We start from the raw sequence: 27,599 nt of genomic DNA on the forward strand, positions 1-27,599 counted from the left end.
AACAGCAATAAAGTCCCTTTTTTCATGCCTCTCAGAAATTTTAGAGCAAGGTCATAATTCTTTCACTTGTAATAACAGATTATTGGTAAAAGAAAAACCTTTTGGTGTTTTAAAATTTAAATGAACACACAAGTATTAAAATTTGAGTCTTCTATATTTCTATTAAAATTTATTTTGATTTTTAAGGTATTTAAAAAATTATGTGGAAAATAATGTGATTAGCCTTTTTAAATAATATAGTTAATTCTACTGCACAGTAAACACCCAGGTGTGCTTTATAGTACCCTTGGTTTTAATTTTGTGCTACAGCAATGGTTGTTCTTTACCTTTGCATTACAACACCTATCCTTTTAAGTGTATTCAAAATGTCAGCACATTATACAAATCTGTACATTTGTGTCAAAGTAAAAAATCTAGTATTGATGAAAAATATATATATTTAATTTTATGAGTAATATTATAAAAGTAACTAAATTTTAAAAGCAAATTAACTAGTATCAAATATAATTTTGGCCTTAAGTTCTAGGTGTAAAAATGCATCAAATGTCTTTAACTATATTTTATAATGTCTAAACATCTTGTTAATTTGGTATATAAAATTTACAAATTATTCACTTAAAGTCTTCAAAGTAGAAACAGTTGTTTGTTAAAAATTTTAATACTTTATTGCAGCCGCCTTACTGTTTTCCTGTTAAACTAATTTAAAGAAAACCTGTTCATTTACAGCAAATGATATCATACTTCAGAGTGCAGACTCCTTCTACAGTGCTCATTAACCATTTTACTTAACAAAAAGTTTTTTAACTGCTTACATTTTACTTCATGTTTTAAATTCAAATTAGAATTGTTTAAAAATGTTTTGTGTTAAATCTAAACCTTAAAATTTATTTTCAGCAAAGTTCCACTCCAGCTACATTAAGTACTTCAAAAAACTAAAAGTTTTTCTACAAAATTTTTTTTTCTTACAAACATGCTGGCTAAATATTTAAAAGCGCTTGCCAATTTTTCTAATGCGAGTTTTGATTCAATCCTTTTGTCTGTTCATGTGTGTGTTGTGATAAGTGAAAGTGGCCACAATGTTGTGTTTAGTGTTGTTTTGTTTTGTCTATTTGTTATTTCTACATTTCATAATACAATTTTTAAAGCCTTATCCATTTTTAAAATTTCAATTAATTTTTTTAACCTGGTTCAGTCTGATCATCTGACAAACTGTGACATCCTGCTAAAAATCATGTGTTAAGCTAGCTTTGTCCTCACATCATGGCAGAAAGTGTAAGGGATGGTAAGCCCCAGATTTCTCAATGGCCATCGGGGATAACTTTTCCCTGGAGAATTTCTGGACTTTGCAATCACCCAACTTTCCTGCTATGTGTAAGTTAAGGCCTAAAGAATATGGATTTGTGGCTAGAAAATAGCATCTAGCTTTTAAATAATAATTAAGAAGTTTAAAAAAATCATTTAGGTTCACTTTAAAAGTTTTTTTTTGAAAAATTGGCAATTGTTAATTATAAAATTTTTTTATGCTGAAGTCTAACAGAGGTCAGATAACATTCCCGTGGTATTCGAAAATAATTTGTGTGATGTAAATTGCTAGTGTCTTCTGCCTGTAAACCCAGGCCAGAAGACTAAGTAAATTCCTATTTTTATATAAAAAATTAAATTTATGGAATATTTTATTGTACAAAAGGGCCCCCAAGTAACCATTTGCCTCCTGCCAAGCTGTTTCCTTATAGACCTCCTGCAGCCTCCCGCAGTCCTGTCCTCATCCACTTCAGAAAAGCTTGTCACCCCTCCTGCTAGCCCTCCATTCCTGCCTAACCTGTTTCTGACAGACTCTAACTAAGAACAATGCTGAATTTAATACTCTGCCTAACTGCCCTTGATGCCCACCACTGCCACCAACAACCTCCGTCGCACCAAGACTTAACTTTGAAACAGGTCACGGGCGTGGGACTTTGTTTACTCCGACCGTATATGCGCCCCCCTGCCCAACCATCTCCAGCCTCACTTCGGCATCACCTTGGAACAGGTGGTGGGACTTGAACTTTGCCTTTTGGTAAAATTGTAATCAAATTCTTGTCGTTGATTCCTCCTTTCAGTTCATGATTGCCCCCAACTTAACGTTTTTTGCCTGTTTCACTGGTTTATCTCCCCCATTGTTTTACATTTGTTTCTTTAGTCCTAGAACTACTGTGTTTTGGTTGTTTTAATGCCTAAATTGACTGTTAAACCAAAAATTGCTTTATTACCTCTTAGATATAACCTTGTGTCTCTCTCCCGCTGTAGTAGAAAATCAGACACTGCCTTCACCCTAGCCTTATTGGGAGGCCTGGGTGTTATTGGTGTGAGCACAAAAATTTATTCATTGGTTCATACTCTAAAATCTGTTAATGCCTTATAACTGTTGTTAAAAATGTTAAAAACTTAAAAGAAGTTTACACTACTTAACAGTTGAATCCCTAGCAGAAATAGTGCAAAAAAACCGCCGTGGTTTAAATTTAACATTTTTTTTGAGGGAGGGGGGAATTTGTGTCATCCTTATAGCAGAACGTTGCTTTTTTAAAGATAAGTTAGGCCTTGTCAAGAATAGCATAAAAAAGGTTAAAAGAAAGTCTAGCTGAAACCAAGAAAACCTTGGACAGGGAGGAAAGCTGGTATAAAAATTGGTTCTCCACATCTCCCTGGTTATCCACCCTTCTATCCACTCTGCTTGGCCCATTCATTGGGTTCATGCTCCTCATTTCTTTTGGTTCATGGGCATTTCACCGCCTAACTGGCTTTATAAAAACCCAGATTGATGAGGCTACAAAATAATCTGTGGGCATTTACTACCAGAAGCTCCAGCCTCATGAGCCCCCCGTTGCTGATACTGCTGAAGGCGAGGAGAGTGCCCCTGAAGAACTGGATTTTGAGGAACTGGAACGGCTCACTAAGCGTAAGAAATCCTTCCTCACACGACTGTGGAAATGCCTTTGACGGGATTAGCCTGGTGCCAGTAGTCAGGAGCACACCTCATTCTTTAACTTTGTGCAGGCTCTTAGGGGTAGGGCACTCCAGCCTACATGCACTGATGCAAGAACCTTCTTGCGTGCTCCCCGAGCCGCTACTTTTGGGGTTCTGACACTGGGGGCCCACCAGACAGCCTAAGACAGGGTTTCCACCCATCTTTGAATTAATAAAAAAGGGGGAATTTGTTGGAGACTGTTTGGAATAATTAAAAAGCCCTCTCACTAATCAAAATGGAATCTCTGAAAGTCTTAGCCAAAGTGCTTACAAGCTGCATGAGGCCTTCTTTGCCCTTGGACCCAAAGAAATAGAAATAGCCTAGAGCTAGGGAGTCACTAGGCTCCAAGATGTCCTTGTAAAGACAGGGGTCAAAAGGCCCAAGCGGAGATTAGATTTTGTATTTTGTTGCTCAAAGATAATGTAAATCTCTTGACTGATGATAATCTTATTAACCTTGGAAAATCAAGATGTTCCCGTGGAAAGTTACAGCAATTCCTACTGTGCCTCGCCCCTACTCTCTCTGTTTTGCATTGTCTATAAAAGGTCTATTTTTCCTTTATTAAATGGACTCCTGATCGGAACCCTTCATCTCGAGTCTCTTTATTTCCCAGTCCCTCTTCAATTCCAGGCCGGATTCTTCTTCGAGAACTGCGAATTACTGACGTGGTCCCCAGCTTTACCCGCTGGTCGGGGTCCCTGGTGGACCACAGCTTATCCCACCTCACTTCTGGGAGGGGTCTTTGTAAGGTAACTAAAGGATTGCCTCAAGGGTGTAAAGAGGATTGGGAGAGATGCAGGAGGAAGCTGCTGGAGAGGCTAGCAGGATGGAGAGTTATCAGGGGCAGGTTTAAGTTCAGGGCAGCTGATGGAGCCTGCTTAAGGGCTAGCATAAGAAGCCACATATGTGGCCTATTATTAATAAAGCTTCAGGTCTTCTGAAACCTGACTGCCTGTGGATCATTTCCTCGCTGCCAGCCTGAACACACAGACCCGCTGGCTGGAAAGGGCTGCAGGTGAGTGGCCTGGACCAACAGAGAAAGTCCTCACCTTTCATCTCGCCATCATCCATAACCATCCAGGACTCAATAATTAATATGTATTTCTACACACAGGCAGTCAGTAGAGGTCAGGAGACATGAAGCTTTCTTATAAGGCTCTAACCACCACGTGCATATCTTACATGGCTTCTAAGCGAACCTTTTAAGCAGCCTCCTTCAGCTGCCCTGCATCTATCCTGTCCCTCTCCTCTCTCCATGCTTGCTGCTTCCTGCTGAGGCTTCTTGCTGAATCTCTTGCAGCTGAGCCTCTCTCTGAATGCCCTCTTCACCCCTTCCCTAGGCCTTAATTCCCAACCTCAGACTCTTCCCAGATGTGTGTTGGTCTGCCCAGGTCAGATTAGCATTTAGCTTTGGGGAGGAGTAACACCTAGTCTGGCAGTTTTCAGCACAGGCCATGGAGTGAGTTGTTGTGGAGTCATCCCTTACCCCACTGTTCCTGGGCTGGTACTCTTAGTTGCCCGAGGCCTGGCTGTTTCCCGTACGGCCTCAGAAGATGTCCACAGCTCCTCTAAGATCTCTCCTAACAGTGGAGAGACTTGAGGTGGAGCCCTCACAGATGCATATGGGGTGATAGAACTCAGTCCCTGATGGGTAACTTAAAGGGGCTGGGTTGTGTGACTGGTGCAGCAGAGCACAAGAATCGTGTTTAGTCACTGGCAATACAGCATTACATCTCCAGCTAGAGACTGACCCCATGCTGAGAGGCCACTCTAGGGAAGCACCCAGTACCTAGCCACGCTGCTGCTTAGTGGAACATTTAACATCTGAACATTGCCAGGTTTTAAAAAGAATTATGGGCCCGGAGAGATAGCACAGCGGCGTTTGCCTTGCAAGCAGCCGATCCAGGACCAAAGGTGGTTGGTTCGAATCCCGGTGTCCCACATGGTCCCCGGTGCCTGCCAGGAGCTATTTCTGAGCAGACAGCCAGGAGGAACCCCTGAGCACCGCCGGGTGTGACCCAAAAAACAAAACAAAACAAAACAAAAAGAATTATAGCACAAATACAATCACAAAATCCCTATCTTTGGGATGCCTTTGTTTGCTGTTTATTGTAGTTTCGAGAATTCAAGGAAGGAATCACAGTTCAAAGATGGTGGTGCCCGCTAACTTGAAAGGACAGACCTTCCCTCCTTCAGAGCTCACAGTTTAGCTGTCGGCCTAGCCTGGGTGAAGCAGACTCAACTGTCAGCCCAGCCCCCGCCAGAACCTTGAGAAGATCTACGCCTGCCAACGAAGGGGTGCCCCAGGGGCTGGCAGCTGGTGCTCTGTCTGCTCTTTCAGATTCCCCCAGATGTGAGCTTGTTAGGCAAGCACCCCCAGTCTTGTGAGGCAGATGAAGGGAAAGAAGCTTTTTCCTTCCTTCCTTCCTTCCTTCCTTCCTTCCTTCCTTCCTTCCTTCCTTCCTTCCTTCCTTCCCTCCTTCCCTCCTTCCTTCCTTCCTTCCTTCCTTCCCTCCCTCCTTCCCTCCTTCCTTCCTTCCTTCCTTCCTTCCTTCCTTCCTTCCTTCCTTCCTTCCTTCCTTCCTTCCTTCCTTCCTTCCTTCCTTCCTTCCTTCCTTCCTTCTTTCTCCCTCCCTCCCTCGTTCCCTTTCTCCCCTCTTCCTCCCTTCCTTCCTTCCTCCCTCCTTCCCTCTCCCCATCTCTCTCCTTTCTGTTTGGGCCACACTCAGCAGCACTCATGGATTACTCCTGGCTCTGCACTCAGAAATCACTCCTGGCAAGCTTGGGAATCATATGGGATGCCAGGTCAGCCGTGTGCAAGGTAAACACCTTACTTTCCGTGCTACTGCTCTGGTCCAAAAAGAAGCTTTTCTAACTGGCCAGCAGAGCCCTGAAATCTGAACCTGACTGCTGACAGTCACTGCAGGTCTGCATGGCTGGGCAAGGAGCTCTGGCTCCTGGTGGCATCTTTTTTTATTTTGTTTTGTTTTGGGGCCATACCCAGTGACAATCAGGGGTTACTTCTAGCTATGTGCTCAGAAATAGGTCCTGGCTTGGGGGACCATATAGGACACCAGGAAATCGAACCACGGTCCACTCTAAGTTAGCGCGTGCAAGGCAAACACCCTACTGCTTGTGCCATCACTCCAGTCCCCAGCCTGGTGGCATCTTGACCCTCTGGGGGTACCTGTTGGCCACCAACAGCTCTCAGAGGCTTGGGAGTGTCTGAACTGCTTCTCTGGAGAAACTCTTGTCACTAGCCAGGACAGGAGGTGCATTCAGAGAGCAGCGTTGGATGTAGACCCTGTCTGATAACCCACCCCAGCAGGTCACCTTGAGCATTCCCAGGAGTAGAACTTGGGAGAAGGGGCTGAGGGTTCAGAGGACCCCAGAATAAGACCCACACATGAGAGCACAGAATCAGAATAGAAAGGACAAGGGGGTGGTGAAGGCCCAATACAGTGCCCACAAGTGCCCACAGGCCCAGCTCCACCATTGTGCCAGGCCAGCAGTCGTGTCTGGTATTGTTCCTCCTAAGGGTCCAGTTAAGAAACAGATCTGGGGTCTATGTCTCTGAGTTCCAGATGCAGGACTGTCCTGGGTCCACCTACCTACTGTTGATTATCATATTAATTATGGAGTCCTGGATGGAGTTGGATGATGGTGAGATGGATGGATGGTGAGAGGCCTTTCTCTGCCAGCCCAGACCACAAACTTGCAACCCCTCCTTCCAGCCGGCAGGTCTTAGAGTGGCGGCGAGGAAATGATCCACAGGCAGTCAGCTTTCAGGAGACATGAAGCTTTATTAATAATACACCCTAGCCACTTAGGCTAACCTTTTAAGCAGCCTATTTCAGCTGCCCTGCCATCTCAACATGTTTCTTCTCCCTCCATCCTGCCAGCTCTCCATCCCTCTTTACACCCTCAGGCAATCCTTTTGTTACCTTCCAAAGACCCCTCCCAGAAATGGGAAGGTCTCACCATCAGATAAAATTACACAGGAAGATGGGAGTGGGGTGGCACATACTTGGTATGCCTCCCCACAAGCAAGATGCTGCTCTAAGGGTAGTTACTGCTGCTGATTGGAATACATAGGCAACCTGGAGTGAAGGGGATGGAGAAAAGACCAATAGCCTAGACACTGACTCTAGCTCTCTGAGAAGCATAGCAGGGATCTCCCAGGAAAGCACAGACAATCCCAGACAGAAGAGTCACCTTATCTTAGGGGGATCCATGAGGTTCTGAGGAGCATAACTACAGGGTACTAAAGCGCAAAGGGGCCCTGATACAGAGTCCTTGCAGAAAGACTAGAGCAGTGGTAGGCAACCTTTTTTTTTTTTTTCAACTGAGCCAAATCTCGCCAAAACCATGATTGAAATTTATTTTCAGAGCCACATTTTTAAAACCGAAAGTACATAGGATGGTACACTATTTTTTAGTTTCAATAAGTTTTTATTGAGAATATTCTGCATGCAAGTATCCACATAGGTCAGGACGATACAAATAACACAATAAAACAAAACCTTTAAAACGATGTTATTTATTGATAACATTAAATTCCATAAAATTTACCTTACAATGTAGAGAAAATTACATCCTGACAATGACTGACAAAGTCACAAACATTAATGTGAACATTGGCCTTGCATTTCCATGGATAGTTTGAGTAAGTCAGGTTTGTATGTTTTTAATTTTAGGCACGATTCCAGGTTCTCATTGATGAGACGATTTCTCAATTTACTCTTGATAAGATTCATGCTTGAAAATGATTGTTCGCAATAAAACTGTATTGGCACTACAGACAATGACTTGGAGTAAATAAACTAGTTTTCCTGGAGCCTAGATTTGGTCTTGTGCCAGGAAACTTCAGGGGTAGGATCTCCTTGTATTTAGACCAAGGCTTATCTTTTCCATGTCCCCCATATTTTGGTGGGCCTATGCAAACAATATTTGCCACTCTAACACCATTTTTACTGTGCTCTTTTGACGCTAACCCTTAAAAAAAACTTTTAAACTTTTGATGTTTGGGGCCGGGCGGTGGCGCTGGAGGTAAGGTGCCTGCCTTACCTGCGCTAGCCTAGGAGACGGACCGCGGTTCGATCCCCCGGCGTCCCATATGGTCCCCCAAGCCAGGAGCGACTTCTGAGCGCATAGCCAGGAGTAACCCCTGAGCGTCACCGGGTGTGGCCCAAAAACCAAAAAAAAAAAAAAAAAAAAAAAAAAAAAAAAAAAACAAAACTTTTGATGTTTACAAAGTAATTGTACTTGGGTTCTGCCTTATTTTTCTTAATGTTCTTTGACTGTAAGTTCAATATTTAGGCGTCAGCAAGGGGATTTCTTCTGAGAACTCTATTTATGGGTGATTGTCCTTCCACTGTAACTTTACCTTCTCCTCTTTGCATCATTGTTCTCATAATTAAAAATAAAAAATTAAAATTAAAAAACAAATAAAAAAAGAAAATGACTGTTCGCATAAATATGTAGACCCGAACAAGGAAAGAACAGCAAACGCTAGCTTTTTCAGTTGGATATATGAGTCAGGAATACTATTCCAGGTGTTAAAAATCAACATATCTTTCTTCTCCAGGTCTTTCAAACAAGACCACTTGTGCGTGAACTAAGTTTCTCCAACCTTTCTAAATTAGCACAAAGATGTTCAAATTTCGAGCTCCACGGTTCTTTGTTTCTTAAACCCAGCAATTGCATTTCAAAGTTGTCAATGTCGATATTAAAGAGAGAAACATTTAATTCCATTACAGTGGCATCCAGAGGTTTTTTTTTTAACAAAGGCCAACATCGCTTTGCCTTTCTGAAATCCTGAAACCTCTTGAGAAAAGTTTCCCTCGTATTTAAAAGTGCTGTTTTAAAATAGGTAATGTCAGAATTATTTTCTTGAATGTTTCAACAGGCTTGGAAAGTGAATCAAAGTTTCTGTCAAAATATTGAGCAAAAACAGATACTTTGTTTTCAAACAAAATAACTTCTTTGTTTGGTTGGTTGGTTTTGATTTTTGGGCCACACCTGTTTGACGCTCAGGGGTTACTCCTGGCTATGCGCTCAGAAATCGCTCCTGGCTTGGGGGACCATATGGGACGCCAGGGGATCGAACCGTGGTCCGTCCTATGCTAGCGCTTGCAAGGCAGACACCTTACCTCTAGCGCCATCATCCTGGCCCCACAAAATAACTTCTAACATCGAAAAAATTGTGTTTCCTTTTTCCTGTAGTTTAAGATTAAGCTGATTTAGATGTGAAGTAACATCCACCATGAAATACAGTTTTTTTTGTTTTGTTTTGTTTTTGTTTTTGTGCCACACCCAGCAGTGCTCAGGGGTCACTCCTGGCTGTCTGCTCAGAAATAGCTCCTGGCAGGCACGGGGGACCATATGGGACACCGGGATTCGAACCAACCACCTTTGGTCCTGGATCGGCTGCTTGCAAGGAAAACACCGCTGTGCTATCTCTCCAGGCCCCGAAATACAGTTTTTGAATCCACTGATCGTTTGTTAATTCTGGATAGTGAACACCCTTCTTGAGGAAAAATGCTTTGATTTCTGATAATAAGGAAGCAAACCGTTTCAAAATGTTTCCTCTTGATAACCAATGTACCTTGTTATACCCCCCTCCCCATACCGCATGACCCGACTGGAACTGTGTAGAGCCAGCTGCCAGGGCTGCACACAGGGCGCCCACTGACAGAGGTTAGGAGCAGAGTCCCGACTCCTGGAGTGGCCGCCCAGCACACAGAAGAGCCAAGTTAAAAGTGTAAAGAGCCATGTGTGGCTCGCAAGTCGCAGGTTGCTGAACACTGTCCTAGCCAAAAGGCCAAGAAGCGATTGGACATTCTAACTTTTAAAGGCTTACTTGAGTTCAACTTTCTCAGTTCATATTGCTAAGATCTAAATCTCTTATTCCTAAGACCCAAAATAGGAATACTGGAGATGGATAATTTTTTTTTTTGATTTTTGGGCCACACCCGGTAATGCTCAGGGGTTACTCCTGGCTATGTGCTCAGAAGTTGCTCCTGGCATGGGGGACCATATGGGACACCGGGGGATCGAACCGCAGTCTGTCCAAGGCTAGCGCAGGCAAGGCAGGCACCTTACCTTTAGCGCCACCGCCCGGCCCGGAGATGGATAATTTTATTCTCTGCAGATAGCCAGACTACTTTATAATGTCGAAGTTAGTGGTCATCTAAAAGCAGGGATGGTGAACAAGTTCGACACAAAGAGCCAACATTTTAAAGTGTGAGAGTCAGAGAGCCACACCACGCAGCGACCTGCCAAAGCAGACAAAGCCAGGGCTGCACACAGGGCGCCCACTGACAGAGGCTAGGAGCAGAGTCCTGACTCCTGGAGCGGCTACCCAGCACACAGAATAGCACATTAAAAAGTGTAAAGAGCTGCATGTGGCTCACGAGCCACAGCTTGCCGACCAGTGGACTAGCAGAAAAGAGGAATGACAAGGCTCCAGACAGGTAGTGTCAGGACTATAGAGAGGGGAAAGACAAAAAGGCGACATTTGAACAGAAAATAAATTGAGAAACGGCTTGACTTGAAGCAGAAAACATGGGTAGGTGTTGCATAAAATAATTAAGGATTGAGCTGGATGGTGAAGGATGGAGGCCTTTGTGCTCAGGCCCCAGCCACGTGGCTTCATCCCCCATCCAGCTGGCGGGTCCCAGGCCCAGGTGAAAGGCGAGATCACTCACTCACATGCAGGCATTAGGAAGCATCATCTTTATTCATAGGAAGCATCATCTTTATTCATGCCCTGACCACCACAGGTGTGTGGCCTATCTCATAACCTTTCAAGCATTCGGCCATTCTTAGCCCTGCATCTTATAATTCAGCCATCTTCCTGAGCGCCCCTCATCCCCAGGCTCCAGGGTTTATCTCCCTATTCCAAGACACCTCCCAGGAATGGGCCGGGCCTTGCAGGTAAGGTCACACCTAATATCCGGTTCCCAAGACCCCTCCCAGAAATGGGTGGGTCTCAGATAGGAACACCTAAATCCAGGGTGGAGTTACATTTCCCCCCTTTCTGAATTATAAAGACCCTTTTGTAATTCTGACTCCACCTTTAGCCAAAGGTGGGTTAATATTTTCATGCACCAATGTAATAGAGTGAAAATTAACATACCAGCCCTTTTCAAAAACATATTATTTTTGCAAAATATACTCTACACCTGTAACTTAAAATTCTCTTAATGCTTTTTTACCAAGCACTATTTTGGAACTTTCATGTTCCTATACTTTTAAACTATATTGGGGGAACTTTCTGTTCCTATAACCTTTCCTACACACAAGTACTACAGCATAAATGCATAACATACATTTTAAAAACAGGCTAAGTACATTAAAATACACACAGTAAAACATTTTGCAATTGAAAATATTAACTATGAAGGAGAACAAAAACACATTTAAATGATAAAGAAAATGACTTAAGACAAAGATGCAGGCGGTTAGAAATTAGATGTTTAAATGGGCTAAGCTGTATTACCTCCCTAATTTTTTTTTAAACCACTAACTCACTAAAATTTATCCCATCACCAACTATTAGTGAAATATATGACTACCTGCTTAGTTCCTACACTTAAAATCATAAGTCCAGATGATCAATTTGTCCCACGCTGATCTCACCACGTGGCTTCTGTAAACTTTGTGCAGGCTCGCGCTGTTGTTGACCATGTGGTTCCAGGTTCCGCAGCCGGATCGTGCAGTTTTACCTTTGTGATTTGGAGGGTGGATCCCAGGCTTGCCGCGGAGCAAAGCTGAGCTGAGCTGAGCTGAGGCTTTCCTGCTTCTGGGCCCATAGGAGCTTTTCGCAGCTTTTCCCCTCCGGGCAGCACTTAGCAAGCAAGTTTTCGGCCACACCTTTACAGGGCTTTTTTGGATGTTCAGAGTTGTAAAAGTTCAGTCCGAAGTTTTCAAAGTCAAAATCCAAATTCAAGCCAAAGGTCATTTTCAGAAAATCAGTCCATTTTCAATAGTCTTTTTTTCTCCTCCTTTTCCAATTTAAACTTTTAATCAGTCTTTGAGGAGGCCGAGGTTTTAGGAAAAAGGATTTTCAGCAACAAAGTTTCAGTCCTGAGTCTTGGATGGGAGTGATACAATTTTTCAACTCCCCTGTTTTACTGATATTTTTGCCCCTAGAAGGGGTCGTGGCCATCTTTGAACATGGCTTCACGTGGCCAAACCCTTTGGGCTGACTCCATCTGAAAAGAGCCAAAATCAAACAGAAGAGCAGAAATCTCACCATATTCGCTGTTTTCTTGGGTCCAGGATTCAGGTCAAAGTTCGGAGCGCCAGTTGTTGTATCAAATAATTAAGGAAGGGGCTGGATGGCGGTGGATCGAACTGGATTTCTTTCTGCCATCCCAGGCCACGTGGCTTCGCGATCCCATTCAGCCGGCGGGTCCCAGGCCCAGGTGAAAGGCGAAATCACTCACTCACAGGCAGGCATCAGGAAGCAACAACTTTATTCATGCCCTATCCACCACATGTGTGTGGCCTACTCATAACCTTTCAAGCACAGCAATACTTTGCTAGTCCTGCGTCTTATCTCCTGTTAGCCATCTTCCCTTTTGGCTCCATGCTGGTCAAAGACCAGAACACAGAAACCCAAAAGCCAGAGCCCCCAGCAGTGCAGAAAGGGCAGAGCCCCCTTGGTCCAAGGCTTATCTAACTTTTTCAAGACCCCTCCCAGGAATGGGCGGGGTCTTGCAGGTAAGGTAACACCTAATATTCAGTTCCCAAGACCCCTCCCAGAAATGGGTGGGTCTCAGGTAGCTACACCTACATTTCCAGAGTCTCAGCTAGGTACACCAACAGGTAGGATCCATGGCATAACACATAGTTCGATAAGAAAAAGAGTAATTTATAGAAAATTAGGGAAAATTAAGCCATAAATATAAAATGTATGCCCATCCTGCAAAAGAATGTGGAAATGTTAGGTATCCTGATAACATAGAACAGATAGGAACAGAGTACGAGGACATACAAAATGAGAAATGCAAAAAAAAGAACAAAGTAGAGACAAACAGACTAAAAACATACAAAGAACACAAGATATATAAACTAAATATACAAAAATATAAGATGAGCAAAACTCAAAGGGGCACACTTATGCAACTCAAGACAAAGAAAGAAAATAAAGGCCTGTGTCGGGGTCACGCACGCAGCGCCGCAGCAGCTGCAGGTAGGTGAGGTTCTCGTGCGTGTTGGGGTCGAAGAAGCCCTTGGTGTCGTCGCCCGGGTCCGCCAGCACGCGGCTCATCTCCTCGTCGAAGTAGCCGCGCTGGTAGGCCACGTCCACGGGCACGCGGTGGCTGTGCACGGGGTCCACGATGCCGCCCGTGGCGATCTGGGCCTCCAGCAGGCGGATGCCATGGTCGCGCACAATCAGCTCCTTCTTCATGGCCTGGAAGAGGGAGATCTGCTGGCCCGTGTAGGGGTCGGTGTAGCCGGTGACAGCGCGCTCGGCGGACAGCAGCTTGTCGCGGATCTCGCCGCCCACCACGCCCGCGGCCACGGCCTCCTCCACGGAGAGCCGGCGGTTGTGCTCGGGGTCCACCACGAAGCCCGTGGCGGCCTGGGCCTCCAGCAGCACCAGGGCAGTGCCGGGCCGCAGCACGCCCTTCCACATGGCCTGGTAGATGCTCATCTTCTCGGGGGGCCCGTGTCCATCCCGGGAGGGCACCAGCACACCAGCGATGCAGCTCGTGCCCTCCAGGTAGCGCCGCACCGACTCCATCTCGGTGACCTCCTGCAGGCTCTTGGTGCCCTGGGCCAGGCCGCGCAGGGTGTCCGCGTCCAGGATGCCCGACTTGCCCAGCTCGCTGGCGGACACCTGGCGCCGCAGGCCGCGGAAGCGCACCTGGCTCAGCCGCTCCTCGCTCTCCTCGATGACCTGCGTGAGGACACGCACCAGGCGGGACAGGGACAGGGCCCCGGCTGCGTGCTGGGCCAGCAGCTCCTGGCGGCGCTCGGGGCTGAGGTAGGAGGAGAAGAGCACGTTCCACAGAGCGACATCCTGGCCCTGGAACTGGCCGACATGGATGCGCATGGTGGCAGCGCGCAGGGCCTGCTCCTGCTCCTGGCTGTGCCTGGCAGCGTCCCCATCTCGTTCGTTCCCGTCCTTGTGACCCGAAGGCTCGGTGTCATGTGCGTGGCCAGTGAGTGCATCGGGCCTGGGCCTGCGTCCAACCGGCGAGCCAGGTGAGGCTCCATCCGGCTGTACGCCTGTCCCGGGCCGCCTGCCCGCTTTGGCCCACTCCTGCGCCTCGGCCTCGGCCTCAGCCTCCTCGAGGATGGTGGTCAGCCTGCGGGTGAGTGCAGGCAGGCCCAGCGTGCCCGCGCCAAACTGAGCCAGCAGTTCCTCTCGCGTGTGTCCGGTCAGGTAAGCGGACGCAAGCACGTCCCAAACAGGCACGGCCGGTCCACGCAGCCGGCCCACCTTCACCTCCATGGTGGCGGCCCGCAGCACCTCCCGGGGGTCCGCCCGAGGCGGGCTGCAGCCAGGTTTGGGGCTGGCCTCCTCCTCACCCTGGGCCAGCCTCGCGGCCAGCCTGGCCCCCACGTCCTGCACGCTGAGGGTGCCCGCCCGCAAGCCGTGCAGCAGGTCCTGGCGCAGGACGTCGGACACCTCGCCGTAGAACAGCAGCTCCCACACCGACAGGCTCTGGCCGTGAAGGGCGCCCGCGGTCAAGGTCACGCGCGCCTGGCGCAGGGCCACTCGCAGCTCCTGGCTCAGCTGGTGCAGGGCCGAGCCTGGGCCCGCCAGCTGCAGCATGAACAGCCCCGTGTCTGGGTCCCGCACGCAGCGCTGCAGCAGCTGCAGGTAGGTGAGGTTCTCGTGGGTGTTGGGGTCGAAGAAGCCCTTGGTGTCGTCGCCTGGGTCCGCCAGCACGCGGCTCATGTCCTCGTCGAAGTAGCCACGCTGGTAGGCCACGTCCACGGGCACGCGGTGGCTGTGCACGGGGTCCACGATGCCGCCCGTGGCGATCTGGGCCTCCAGCAGGCGGATGCCGTGGTCGCGCACAATCAGCTCCTTCTTCATGGCCTGGAAGAGGGAGATCTGCTGGCCCGTGTAGGGGTCGGTGTAGCCGGTGACAGCGCGCTCGGCGGACAGCAGCTTGTCGCGGATCTCGCCGCCCACCACGCCCGCAGCCACGGCCTCCTCCACGGAGAGCCGGCGGTTGTGCTCGGGGTCCACCACGAAGCCGGTGGCAGCCTGGGCCTCCAGCAGCACCAGGGCCGTGCCTGGCCGCAGCACGCCCTTCCACATGGCCTGGTAGATGCTCATCTTCTTGGGGGGCCCGTGTCCATCCCGGGAGGGCACCAGCACGCCCGCGATGCAGCTCGTGCCCTCCAGGTAGCGCCGCACCGACTCCATCTCGGTGACCTCCTGCAGGCTCTTGGTGCCCTGGGCCAGGCCGCGCAGGGTGTCCGCGTCCAGGATGCCCGACTTGCCCAGCTCGCTGGCGGACACCTGGCGCCGCAGGCCGCGGAAGCGCACCTGGCTCAGCCGCTCCTCGCTCTCCTCGATAACCTGCGTGAGGACACGCACCAGGCGGGACAGGGACAGGGCCCCGGTGGCGTGCTGGGCCAGCAGCTTCTGGCGGTGCTCGATGCTGAGGTAGGAGGAGAAGAGCACGTCCCACAGAGCGATGTCCTGGCCCTGGAACTGGCCGACATGCACGCGCATGGTGGCGGCGCGCAGGGCCTGCTCTTGCTCCTGGCTGAGCCTGGCAGTGTCCCCGTCTTGTGCGTCTCTGTCCTCGGGGCCTGAAGGCTCGGTGTCATGTGCGTGGCCGGTGAGCGCCCCAGGCCTGGGCCTGCGCCCGCCTGGCGAGCCGGGCGAGGCTCCATTCGGCTGTACGCCAGTCCCGGGCCGCCTGCCCGCTTTGGCCCGCTCCTGCGCCTCAGCCTCGGCCTCCGCCTCCTCGAAGATGGTGGTCAGCCTTCTGGTGAGCGCGGGCAGGCCCAGCGTGCCCGCGCCAAACTGGGCCAGCAGTTCCTCTCGCATGGGCCCGGTCAGGTACGAGGATGCCAGCACGTCCCACACGGGCACCGCAGGCCCACGCAGCCGGCCCACCTTCACCTCCATGGTGGCGGCCCGCAGTGCCTCCCGGGGGTCTGCACGTGGTTGGTGGTGGCTGCGGCCGGGGCCGGCCTCCTCCTCAGCCTGGGCCAGTCTAGCGGCCAGCGAGGCCCCCACATCCTGCACGCTGAGGGTGCCCGCCCGCAAGCCGTGCAGCAGGTCCTGGCGCAGGACTTCGGACACCTCGCGGTAGAACAGCAGCTCCCACACCGGCAGGCTCTGGCCGCGCAATGTGCCTGCGGTCAAGGTCACGCGCGCCTGGCGCAGGGCCACTCGCAGCTCCTCGCTCAGCTGGTGCAGGGCCGATTGAGGGCCCGCCAGCTGCAGCATGAACAGCCCCGTGTCTGGGTCCCGCACGCAGCGCCGCAGCAGCTGCAGGTAGGTGAGGTTCTCGTGCGTGTTGGGGTCGAAGAAGCCCTTGGTGTCGTCGCCCGGGTCCGCCAGCACACGGCTCATGTCCTCGTCGAAGTAGCCGCGCTGGTAGGCCACGTCCACGGGCACGCGGTGGCTGTGCACGGGGTCCACGATGCCGCCCGTGGCGATCTGGGCCTCCAGCAGGCGGATGCCGTGGTCGCGCACGATCAGCTCCTTCTTCATGGCCTGGAAGAGGGAGATCTGCTGGCCCGTGTAGGGGTCGGTGTAGCCGGTGACGGCGCGCTCGGCGGACAGCAGCTTGTCGCGGATCTCGCTGCCCACCACGCCCGTGGCCACGGCCTCCTCCACGGAGAGCCGGCGGTTGTGCTCGGGGTCCACCACGAAGCCCGTGGCGGCCTGGGCCTCCAGCAGCACCAGGGCCGTGCCGGGCCGCAGCACGCCCTTCCACATGGCCTGGTAGATGCTCATCTTCTCGGGGGGCCCGTGTCCATCCCGGGAGGGCACCAGCACGCCCGCGATGCAGCTCGTGCCCTCCAGGTAGCGCCGCACCGACTCCATCTCGGTGACCTCCTGCAGGCTCTTGGTGCCCTGGGCCAGGCCGCGCAGGGTGTCCGCGTCCAGGATGCCCGACTTGCCCAGCTCGCTGGCGGACACCTGGCGCCGCAGGCCGCGGAAGCGCACCTGGCTCAGCCGCTCCTCGCTCTCCTCGATGACCTGCGTGAGGACACGCACCAGGCGGGACAGGGACAGGGCCCCAGCTGCGTGCTGGGCCAGCAGCTCCTGGCGGCGCTCGGGGCTGAGGTAGGAGGAGAAGAGCACATCCCACAGAGTGACATCCTGGCCCTGGAACTGGCCTACATGGACGCGCATGGTGGCGGCGCGCAGGGCCTGCTCCTGCTCTTGCCTGCGCCTGGCTGAGTCCCCATCTTGTGCTTCCCCGTCCTCGGGGCCCAAAGACTCGGTGTCGTGTCTGTGGCCGTCACTGCTGGTGAGCACCCCGGGCTTGGGCCTGCGCCCGCCCGGCGAGCTATCGGAGGCCCTGTCAGGCTGGACGCCGGTCCCGCAGCGCCTGTCCTCCTCGGTCCGCTCCTGCACCTCGGCCTCGGCCTCCTCGAGGATGGTGGTCAGCCTACGGGTGAGTGTGGGCAGGCCCAGCTTGCCCGCGCCAAACTGGGCCAGCAATTCCTCTCGCGTGGGCCCGGTCAGGTATGCGGACGCCAGCACGTCCCACACGGGCACCGCCGGCCCTCGCAGCCGGCCCACCTTCACCTCCATGGTGGCGGTTCGCAGCGCCTCCCGGGGGTCCGTCTGCGGCGGGCTGGGGCCACGGCCCGGGCCGGCCTCCTCCTCAGCCTGGGCCAGCCTAGCGGCCAGCGAGGCCCCCACATCCTGCACGCTGAGGGTGCCCGCCCGCAAGCCGTGCAGCAGGTCCTGGCGCAGGACTTCGGACACCTCGCGGTAGAACAGCAGCTCCCACACCGATAGGCTCTGGCCGCGCAATGTGCCTGTGGTCAAGGTCACGCGCGCCTGGCGCAGGGCCACTCGCAACTCCTCACCCAGCTGGTGCAGGGCTGAGCCTGGGCCCGCCACTTGCAGCATGAAGAGCCCCGTGTCGGGGTCGCGCACGCAGCGCCGCAGCAGCTGCAGGTAGGTGAGGTTCTCGTGCGTGTTGGGGTCGAAGAAGCCCTTGGTGTCGTCGCCCGGGTCCGCCAGCACGCGGCTCATGTCCTCGTCGAAGTAGCCGCGCTGGTAGGCCACGTCCACGGGCACGCGGTGGCTGTGCACGGGGTCCACGATGCCGCCCGTGGCGATCTGGGCCTCCAGCAGGCGGATGCCGTGGTCGCGCACGATCAGCTCCTTCTTCATGGCCTGGAAGAGGGAGATCTGCTGGCCCGTGTAGGGGTCGGTGTAGCCGGTGACGGCGCGCTCGGCAGACAGCAGCTTGTCGCGGATCTCGCCGCCCACCACGCCCGCGGCCACGGCCTCCTCCACGGAGAGCCTGCGGTTGTGCTCGGGGTCCACCACGAAGCCTGTGGCGGCCTGGGCCTCCAGCAGCACCAGGGCCGTGCCTGGCCGCAGCACGCCCTTCCACATGGCCTGGTAGATGCTCATCTTCTTGGGGGGCCCGTGTCCATCCCGGGAGGGCACCAGCACGCCCGCGATGCAGCTCGTGCCCTCCAGGTAGCGCCGCACCGACTCCATCTCGGTGACCTCCTGCAGGCTCTTGGTGCCCTGGGCCAGGCCGCGCAGGGTGTCCGCGTCCAGGATGCCCGACTTGCCCAGCTCGCTGGCGGACACCTGGCGCCGCAGGCCGCGGAAGCGCACCTGGCTCAGCCGCTCCTCGCTCTCCTCGATGACCTGCGTGAGGACACGCACCAGGCGGGACAGGGACAGGGCCCCAGCTGCGTGCTGGGCCAGCAGCTCCTGGCGGCGCTCGGGGCTGAGGTAGGAGGAGAAGAGCACGTCCCACAGAGCGACGTCCTGGCCCTGGAACTGGCCGACATGCACACGCATGGTGGCGGCTCGCAGGGCCTGCTCCTGCTCCTGGCTGCTCCTGGCATCATCCCCATCTCGTTTCTCCCCGTCTTCGGGGCCTGAAGACTCGGTGTTGTGTTCGTAGCCGGGAGAGGCCCCGTCCGGCTGGACGCCGGTCCCGGGCCGCCTGCCCACCTCGGCCCGTTCCTGCGCCTCAGCCTCAGCCTCGGCCTCCTCAAGAATGGTTGTCAGCCTGCGGGTGAGCGCGGGCAGGCCCAGCGTGCCCGCGCCAAACTGGGCCAGCAGTTCCTCTCGCGTGGGCCCGGTCAGGTACGAGGATGCCAGCACGTCCCACACGGGCACTGCTGGCCCACGCAGCCGGCCCACCTTCACCTCCATGGTGGCGGCCCGCAGTGCCTCCCGGGGGTCTGCCTGTGGCTGGTGGTGGCTGTGGCCGGGGCTGGCCTCCTCCTCACCCTGGGCCAGGCGAGCGGCCAGCGAGGCCCCCACGTCCTGCACGCTGAGGGTGCCCGCCCGCAAGCCGCGCAGCAGGTCCTGGCGCAGGACTTCGGACACCTCGCGGTAGAAAAGCAGCTCCCACACCGACAGGCTCTGGCCGCGCAGGGTGCCCGCCGTCAAGGTCACGCGCGCCTGGCGCAGGGCCAATCGCAGCTCCTCGCCCAGCTGGTGCAGGGCCGAGCCTGGGCCCGCCAGCTGCAGCATGAACAGCCCCGTGTCTGGGTCCCGCACGCAGCGCTGCAGCAGCTGCAGGTAGGTGAGGTTCTCGTGCGTGTTGGGGTCGAAGAAGCCCTTGGTGTCGTCGCCCGGGTCCGCCAGCACGCGGCTCATGTCCTCGTCGAAGTAGCCGCGCTGGTAGGCCACGTCTACGGGCACGCGGTGGCTGTGCACGGGGTCCACGATGCCGCCCGTGGCGATCTGGGCCTCCAGCAGGCGGATGCCGTGGTCGCGCACGATCAGCTCCTTCTTCATGGCCTGGAAGAGGGAGATCTGCTGGCCCGTGTAGGGGTCGGTGTAGCCGGTGACGGCGCGCTCGGCAGACAGCAGCTTGTCGCGGATCTCGCCGCCCACCACGCCCGCGGCCACGGCCTCCTCCACGGAGAGCCGGCGGTTGTGCTCGGGGTCCACCACGAAGCCCGTGGCGGCCTGGGCCTCCAGCAGCACCAGGGCCGTGCCTGGCCGCAGCACGCCCTTCCACATGGCCTGGTAGATGCTCATCTTCTTGGCGGGCCTGTGTCCATCCCGGGAGGGCACCAGCACGCCCGCGATGCAGCTCGTGCCCTCCAGGTAACGCCGGACTTTCTCATCATTTCTGAAGTCTTGCACGCTACTCTGTCCAAGTTGGAGCGATTCGAGCTTGTCTTTGTCTATAATTCCTGACTTGTAGAGCTCTGTTGCAGTGACCTGTTTTCGCAGCCCTCTGAACCAGTGTGTTCTCTCCTTGTTTTCTCTTTCCTCGATCAGCGTGAAGATCATTTGTACGACCTTCTTCAATTCCTTTTCCGTGTTTTTCTTGTACTGTCTTACCAACTCTCGCTTCTCCCTCTCTGTCACGTATTCTGAGTTCAACAGCTCCCACACCGATGGCTTTAGACCACGGTATCTCCCCACGTGTACCTCCACATGTTCTGCCTCAAGTGCTTTTTTGGTCATCTCATCGATGTGCCCGTTGCCCCCTGATTCCGGGTCGAGAGGCAGGAGTGCCCAGCCTGTTTCTTCATCCCTGTGACTCCTCTCCTGCAACTCCCGATAGCTCACTTTTCCCCCAGTGTTTAGGTCCAGAAAGCGTTTTTTCATATTATTTTGGTCATTCACCAGCATGTATGTATCCGGATTCAGACAACCACGTCTGTAGGCGGTGTCCACAGGAAGCCGATGGTGGTGCCATGGGTCCAGAACGCCACCCGTTGCCACCTGTACCTCTAGTAATCTGAGTGCGTCCTCTCGGTTGACCAGCTTCTTCTGCATGGCCTGGAGCAGAGAGAGCCGGTCTCCTGTGGCCTGGTCTATGAAACCTCGGGCTGCTTGCTCTGCATTCCGGAGTCTTTCCCGTAATTCCTCACCCACGAGGCCCCCAGCTACAGCCTCATCAACTGACAGCTTCTGGCGGCTGCAGGGGTCCAGCAGGAAGCCTGTGGCAGCCTGTGCCTCCAGCAGCAGGACTGCCACACCTGTTGGGATGAGGCCTTTTTTGGTTGCCTCGTAGAAGCTCATTACCTCCTGTGTGCATGGGGTGATCAGTCCAGCAATGCAGCTGCTGCCTTCCAGAGACACTCTCACTTGGTCTTGCTGGCTAATGTCCTGCTGCTGGCTAGTCTCTGAGTCTATTGCATCCAGGGCCTTCTTATCGATGATCCCAGAGTTGAAGAGCTCAGCAGCCGTTACCTCCCCACCTATGCCCGCCATTTTGATGGCACTGCTCTTCCTCTCAGTTTCCTCCATTATTGCCGTGATGGTCTCAATCAGTTGCTCCAGGCTCAGTCTATGGACTTTGTACTCCTGCATCAACCTTTGCCTCTGCTCCTCAGTGAAGTACAAAGAGGAAAGCAGGTCCCAGACAGAAACCATCTGCCCAGCAAACCTGCCCACACGCACTGCTATGCATTTGGCCTGCAGTGCCCGCTTGGTGGCTTCATCAATGTACATGTATGGTTCTTGCTTCTTCACCACCTGTAGCAGGTACAGCCCAGTGTCAGGGTCGCGCACACAGCGCTCTAGCAGCTGCAGGTAGGTGAGGTTTTCATGTGTATTGGGGTCAAAGAAGCCCTTGGTGTCATCTCCTGGGTCTGCCAGCACGCGGTTCATCTCCTCATCAAAGTAGCCACGCTGGTAGGCCACATGCACAGGCACACGGTGGCTGTGCACAGGATCAATGATGCCACCAGTGGCGATCTGGGCCTCGAGCAGTCGGATGCCGTGGTCGCGCACAATCAGCTCCTTCTTCATGGCCTGGAACAGCGAGATCTGCTGGCCCGTGTAGGGGTCGGTGTAGCCGGTGACGGCGCGCTCAGCCGACAGCAGCTTCTGGTAGGTCTCCTTCCCAAACAGCCCTTGGGAAAAAGCATCCTGCACGGTGAGTCTGCGGTTGTTCACAGGGTCAATGAGGAAGCCAGTGGCAGCCTGGGCCTCTAGCAACACCAGGGCCGTGCCAGGCCGCAGGAGGTGCCTCTGCATGGCTTCGGTGATGCTCAATTTTTCCTGCGTACTCTGCACCAGGACCCCCGCAATGAAGTTGGTGCCTTCCAGGAAGGGCTTCACACTATCCATCTCAGTCACTTCTTGCACGGTCCTTGTCCCCTGGCTTAGCTCGTCTAGCGTCTTCTTGTCAATCAGCTGCGCTCTAAAGAGGTCTTGAGCCGACACGTGCTTTCGGAGCCCTCTGAAGGTGGGCTGTGCTGAGTGGCTCTCAGCTGCCTCCACCAGGGCCACAAGGGTGCTGCCTGCCTGCCGTAGTGCCGTGGCCCTGCCCGACTGGCAGAGGGCTGCCAGCTCCTGCCGCTTGACAGATGGCACATACTCTGAATGCAGTAGGTCCCAGAGAGATACAGTGTGTCCCTGGAAGCGGCCCCTGCTGACCAACACCTTCATCGCCCTCAGTGCCACTGCTGTGTGCTCGTCCACCTCTGTGGCTACATCCTGGGCCAGTGGCAGCAGCCTGAGGCCTGTGTCCTCATCTAGGACACAGCGTTCCCTGAGCTGCTGGTATGTGAGCATCTCCTGTGTGGCGGGGTCAAAAAAGAACTTGTTGTCCTCATCTCCCGCCGTCAGTGCTCGACTCGTGGGCCCGTCCAGGTAGCCGAGCCTGCAGGCGGCTTCCTGGGACAAGTGTACCCCATGAACAGGGTCCAACACCCCTCCAGTGGCCAGCTGCACCTGCAGTAGGGGGAAGCCTTCGCTGGCAGGCATGAGTCCCTTTTCTATAGCCTGCCACAACGAGAGGGGGCGCCCTGAGGTGGGGTCCATGTACCCAGTCACAGCCCTCTCAACCTGCTGCAGCTGCTCTCCCAGCTGCCCACTCACCAGGCCACACCTGACCGCACCTTCCACTGACAGTCTCTCACTTGTTAGAGGGTTGACTAGGCCGCCTGCTGCCACCTGGGCCTCTAGCAGTCTGCGGCCCAGGCCCTCAGTCAAGAGACCACACTTCATTGCCTGGACAATAGTCACTTTGTTTCTGGAGGGCTGAAGCAGCACCCCAGCCACACAGCCCACACCCCACAGGCTTGCCTTCACCTTGGGCTGCTCAGCAACCTCCTCAGGAGCCCACTGGCCCTTGGCCAGTGCCACCAGAGTGTCCTCGGTGATGATGCGAGCATCCAGCAGCCAGGCAGCAGGCACAGGGCCTCGTGGGCCTGGCACCATGACACGGGTCCGTGCCAGGAGCTCTGCTGCCTGTACCCACTTGCACACTTTGTCCTTCAGCTGCTCCAGGCTGCTCTTGCCCACCCGGAACTCTTCAACAAAGGCCCTGCGTTGCTCCTCTGTGAAGTGGCCAGAGTTCAGCATCTCCCAAAGCGAGGCACCATCACCAGTGCCTGGAGTGGCCTGCAGAGTGGCCTGCAGCTGCTGGTCCGTGGGCAGTGTAGGTGCAGCGTCTGGCAGGGGCAGCAGCTGCAGGCCTGAGGCCTTGTCCCTCACACACTGCTGCAGGAGGCTTGCGTAGCTAGTGTGCCCTCGGCCGTCCAGCGTGGGGAAGGTCTCAGCAGAGCTGTGTAGAACAGCAGACATGTTTGGGTCAATGTAGCCCCGCTGGGCAGCTGTGAGTGAGGGGAGGTGGTAGTGGCCAGTAGGGTCGATGACCCCGCCGGTGGCCACCTGGGCCTCCAGGAGGCGGGTAGCCTGCTCCTCAGGGACAAGGCCCTTCTTCATGGCCTGGAACAAGGACACCTGCTTCCCTGAGAAGGGGTCTCGGATCCCAGTGACAGCTTCTTCAGCCTGCTGCAGCTGGATGTATAACTCGGGCCCCACAAGCTTTCTCCTCACAGCCTCCTGCACAGACAGCCCATCAGGACTATGAGGGACCACCATGCTGCCAGTGGCTGCCTGGGCCTCCAAGAGTGGCAAGGCTACACGGAGTCCCAGCACATTCTCCTTCAGGGCCTGGTATAGGCTGAGTTTCCTATTGGAAGGCTGCAGGAGGACCCCAGCCACAGTCCCGGAGCCCTGCAGGTATCTACGGACAGCCTCCCTCTGGAGGAGGGCCTCGGTGCTAACTGTCCCTGCCAGGACCTGCTCCAGGAGTTCCGAGTCAATGATGTGAGATTCTAGGAGCTGGTAGACTGTGACCTGACCCCTCAGGGCAGGCAGCCTCATGTCAGCCCACCTGTACAACTCTCTCTCCAGCTGCTGCGCCAGCTGCTGCGATGAGACCTGGCGCCGCCGGTAACTTTGGAGCAGCTGTCTGCGACGGCCCTCACTGAAGTACTCAGAGTTGACCAGCTCCCACGCTGACACCTGCCGCCCTCGGAACCGCCCATATTTCACCTGCACCAGCAGATTCTGGAAGGCTCGCCGAGTGGCGCTGTCCACCAGGTGAGACTGTGTGCTGCCTAGTGGCAGCAGGTATAGGCCCGTGTTGGGGTCCTCAACGCAGCGCTCTAGCAGCTGCAGGTAGGTGAGGTTCTCATGCGTGTTGGGGTCGAAGAAGCCCTTGGTGTCATCGCCTGGGTCCGCCAGCACACGGTTCATCTCCTCGTCGAAGTAGCCGCGCTGGTAGGCCACATCCACAGGTAGGCGGTGGCTGTGCACAGGGTCCACGATGCCGCCCGTAGCGATCTGGGCCTCCAGCAGGCGGATGCCGTGGTCGTGCACGATCAGCTCCTTCTTCATAGCTTGGAACAGGGAGATCTGCTGGCCCGTGTAGGGGTCGGTGTAGCCGGTGACGGCACGCTCAGCCGACAGTAGCTTAGAGAACACGTCAGGCCCAACCACTCCAGCCTGTAGCGCCTCTTCGACGGAGAACCGCTTGTTGGCTTTGGGGTCGATGATGAAGCCAGTGGCAGCCTGGGCCTCCAGCAGGATGAGAGCTGTGCCTGGCCGCAGGAGGCCCTTTCTGCGGGCTTCATAGATGCTGAGGCGCTCCTGGGAGTCAGGCAGCAGCAGGCCGGCGATGCAGCCTGTGCCCTGTAGGTATCGGTGCACTGAGTCCAGGCTGCTCACATCTTGCGCTGTGGCCTGGCCACGCTCCAGCTGTTCATACACGTCTTGGCCGATGATCTCTGCCTGGACCAGCTCCTTGGGGGTCACAGCTACTCGCAACCCACGGAAAGTGACTCTGGTGGTGGCAGCAGCCTGCTCTATAGTGGCCCTGAGCTCGGCAGCCAACTCCTCTGCTGACAGGATGCCTTCCTTATGCTGCTGGGCCAGCGCAGCCCTCTGCTGCACGGGGATGGCCTCGGAGAAGAGGAGCTCCCAGAGGGACACACGCCGGCCCTGAAACCTGCCCACAGGGACGGTAGTCATAGCCGAAAGCAAGGCCTGCTTGGTGCTGTGCTCAATGAATGGGGCTCCAAGGGGCTCCTCTCCCAGTGTGTCCCCCAAGAGGGGCAGGAAGGCCAGTCCTGTCTTGGGATCAGTGACGCTGCGGGCCAGCAGCTGCCCATAGCTCAGGCTCTCTTGGGTGCTGGGGTCCAGGAAGCCAGCAGCCTGCGAGAGATGCTCCCAGGTCTCCTGGTCCATGCAACCGAAGGACATGGCAGCCTCCAGGGGCAACCTAAGCCTGCGGGTGGGGCACACCAGCCCTCCTGTGGCCAGCTGCGCATCCAGGAGCCGCAGCGCCAGAGGCCTGGCTACTAGTTCCTTCTGCATGGCCTGGAAAAGAGGAACACTGGAGCCACTGAAGGGATCGTGGTAGCCAGTCACAGCCTGCTCTGCCACCAGGAGCTGCCTGTGGAACTCTGGAGCAGCTAGACCGGCTCGCACAGCCTCATCCACACACATCTGCTGGCCGCTGGCTGGGTCAACCAGTGTGCAAGTGGCTGCCTGGGCCTCCAGGAGCCAGAGTGCAGCACCCACTGGGAGCAGGTGATCGACCACCGCCTGGGAGAAGCTCTTCTTGTGGCCAGCAGGCAGCATCACGACCCCCGCCAGGCCGCCAGAGCCCTGCAGGAAGCGTTGGACCTCGGCTCGGGTGCCCACCTCGGGCACAGCCAGTCTGCCCTCCCGCAGGCCCTGGGCTGTCTCCTCATCCAGGACTCCCACCTCCAGAAGCTCGTCCAGGCTCACCGCCCCACTCAGGGTGCGAAAAACAATCTTGAGAGGCAGAAGGGCCAGCCCTGAATGGGGGTCCCTCAAGCATCGATCCAGGAGCTCCGGATAAGGCAGCTGCTCCAGCGTGTTGGGGTCCTGGAAGCCAGGTATCACCTTACCCTCCAGCAGGTTCTGCCACGTGCCCTGGTCCAGAAGGCCCTGCTGGCATGCCAGCTCTGGAGCCACGCGGACACCATTTATGGGGTCTACCAGGCCTCCGGTGGCCAGCTGGGCCTGTAGCCAGCCCTTACCCAGATTGGGGTCCACCACCTCCTTCACAATGGCCTGGAAGAGGCCCAGCTTCTCTCCACCATAGGGGTCGGGGTAGCCAGTGAAAGCACGTTCAGCCATCAGCAGCTTCTCTTTCAGCTCCAGGCCCACCAGGCCCTGCCTCAGGGCATCAGCCACAGTGAGCAGCTGGCCCTGAGTGGGCTCTACCAGGCCCCCAGTAGCCGCCTGAGCCTCCAGCAGTGCCAGCCCCAACCCAGCAGGTAGGAGATTCTGCTTCATGGCGGCATAGATGCCCAGAGTCTGGCCTGAGGTCTCCACATATACCCCTGCAATGCTCCTGGCCTGCGGGGTCACCCCCTGGGAATCTGCTCCTGGCACTGCCTTCATGGATTTGGAGACTAGGACCAGCTCCGGGCTGCTGCAGACGGGTGAGTCAGGAGGAAAGGCAGCGTGGCCGTTCATGGCAGCAGGATGGCGAGGCGGGCTCTGAGAATCTTCTCTCTATTAGCTTGCTGCCTGCAAAGACAGGAGGGTACAATCAGATGTCCTGATGTCCAGGTTGGGTGGGGGGTGCTGACCCGAGATCCTGAGCCACCTCTGGGCTACTCGCTCCTGAGGGTTGAAAATTGTTCCTGAGGCTCCTACTGCTCCGACAGCAAGATCTAAGAGGAGCCCAGGGCTGCAAGGGCCTCTTGTGAGGTGGGGAGGCTCATTTCTCCAGCACCCTGTAACCCTTCCCCCAACTTCCTTCTATCTTTCCAGGAGCGGGAGACCCTCCCAAATCTGGGAGGGTCTATGGAAGGTAACAAAGGGGTTGTAAAGGGAATTCAGGAAGAGATTCAGCGGAAGAAGCCTCAGCAGGAAGAGGCAGGATGAGGAAATGAGCGGCAGGTAGAGTGCAGAGAGGCTGCTTAGCTTGGAAGCCACACACGGTGGCTAGGGCCTTTAATAAAGTTTCATGTCTCCTGAAATCTGACTGTTGTGGGTCATTTCCTCGCTGCTACCCAGATCCCGCAGACCCTTTGGCTGGAAGGGGATGCAGGCGCCTGGCCTGGCCAAAAAAGGCCTCACCCTCCATCCACCATCATCCAGCCCCATCAAGGACCCATTATTTAATTGTTACTTCACATCCCATCTCTGGGC

The 27,599-nt window shown here is 54.7% G+C and overlaps 1 protein-coding gene and 1 non-coding gene across 2 annotated transcripts; one reads left to right on the top strand and one right to left on the bottom strand.

Moving 5' to 3' along the window:
• Window positions 1-249: 249 nt before the first annotated feature.
• LOC125997754 (small nucleolar RNA SNORA22) lies at window positions 250-379 on the top strand. Its single transcript, XR_007491776.1, has one exon. It is a non-coding gene; the product is annotated as a small nucleolar RNA SNORA22 (small nucleolar RNA).
• Window positions 380-13,139: 12,760 nt separating this feature from the next.
• EPPK1 (epiplakin 1) lies at window positions 13,140-26,918 on the bottom strand. The gene is made up of 4 exons (XM_049765636.1): window positions 19,512-26,918; window positions 15,873-17,912; window positions 14,214-15,800; window positions 13,140-14,159 (listed from the first exon to the last, which is right to left on the bottom strand). Exons 1-4 carry the CDS (start codon window positions 26,916-26,918, stop codon window positions 13,140-13,142), a joined length of 12,054 nt encoding a protein of 4,017 aa, XP_049621593.1.
• Between the last annotated feature and the right edge of the window lie 681 nt (window positions 26,919-27,599).

The sequence above is a fragment of the Suncus etruscus genome, chromosome 19 (genome assembly GCF_024139225.1).
Source record: "Suncus etruscus isolate mSunEtr1 chromosome 19, mSunEtr1.pri.cur, whole genome shotgun sequence".
NCBI classification, from domain to species: domain Eukaryota; kingdom Metazoa; phylum Chordata; class Mammalia; order Eulipotyphla; family Soricidae; genus Suncus; species Suncus etruscus.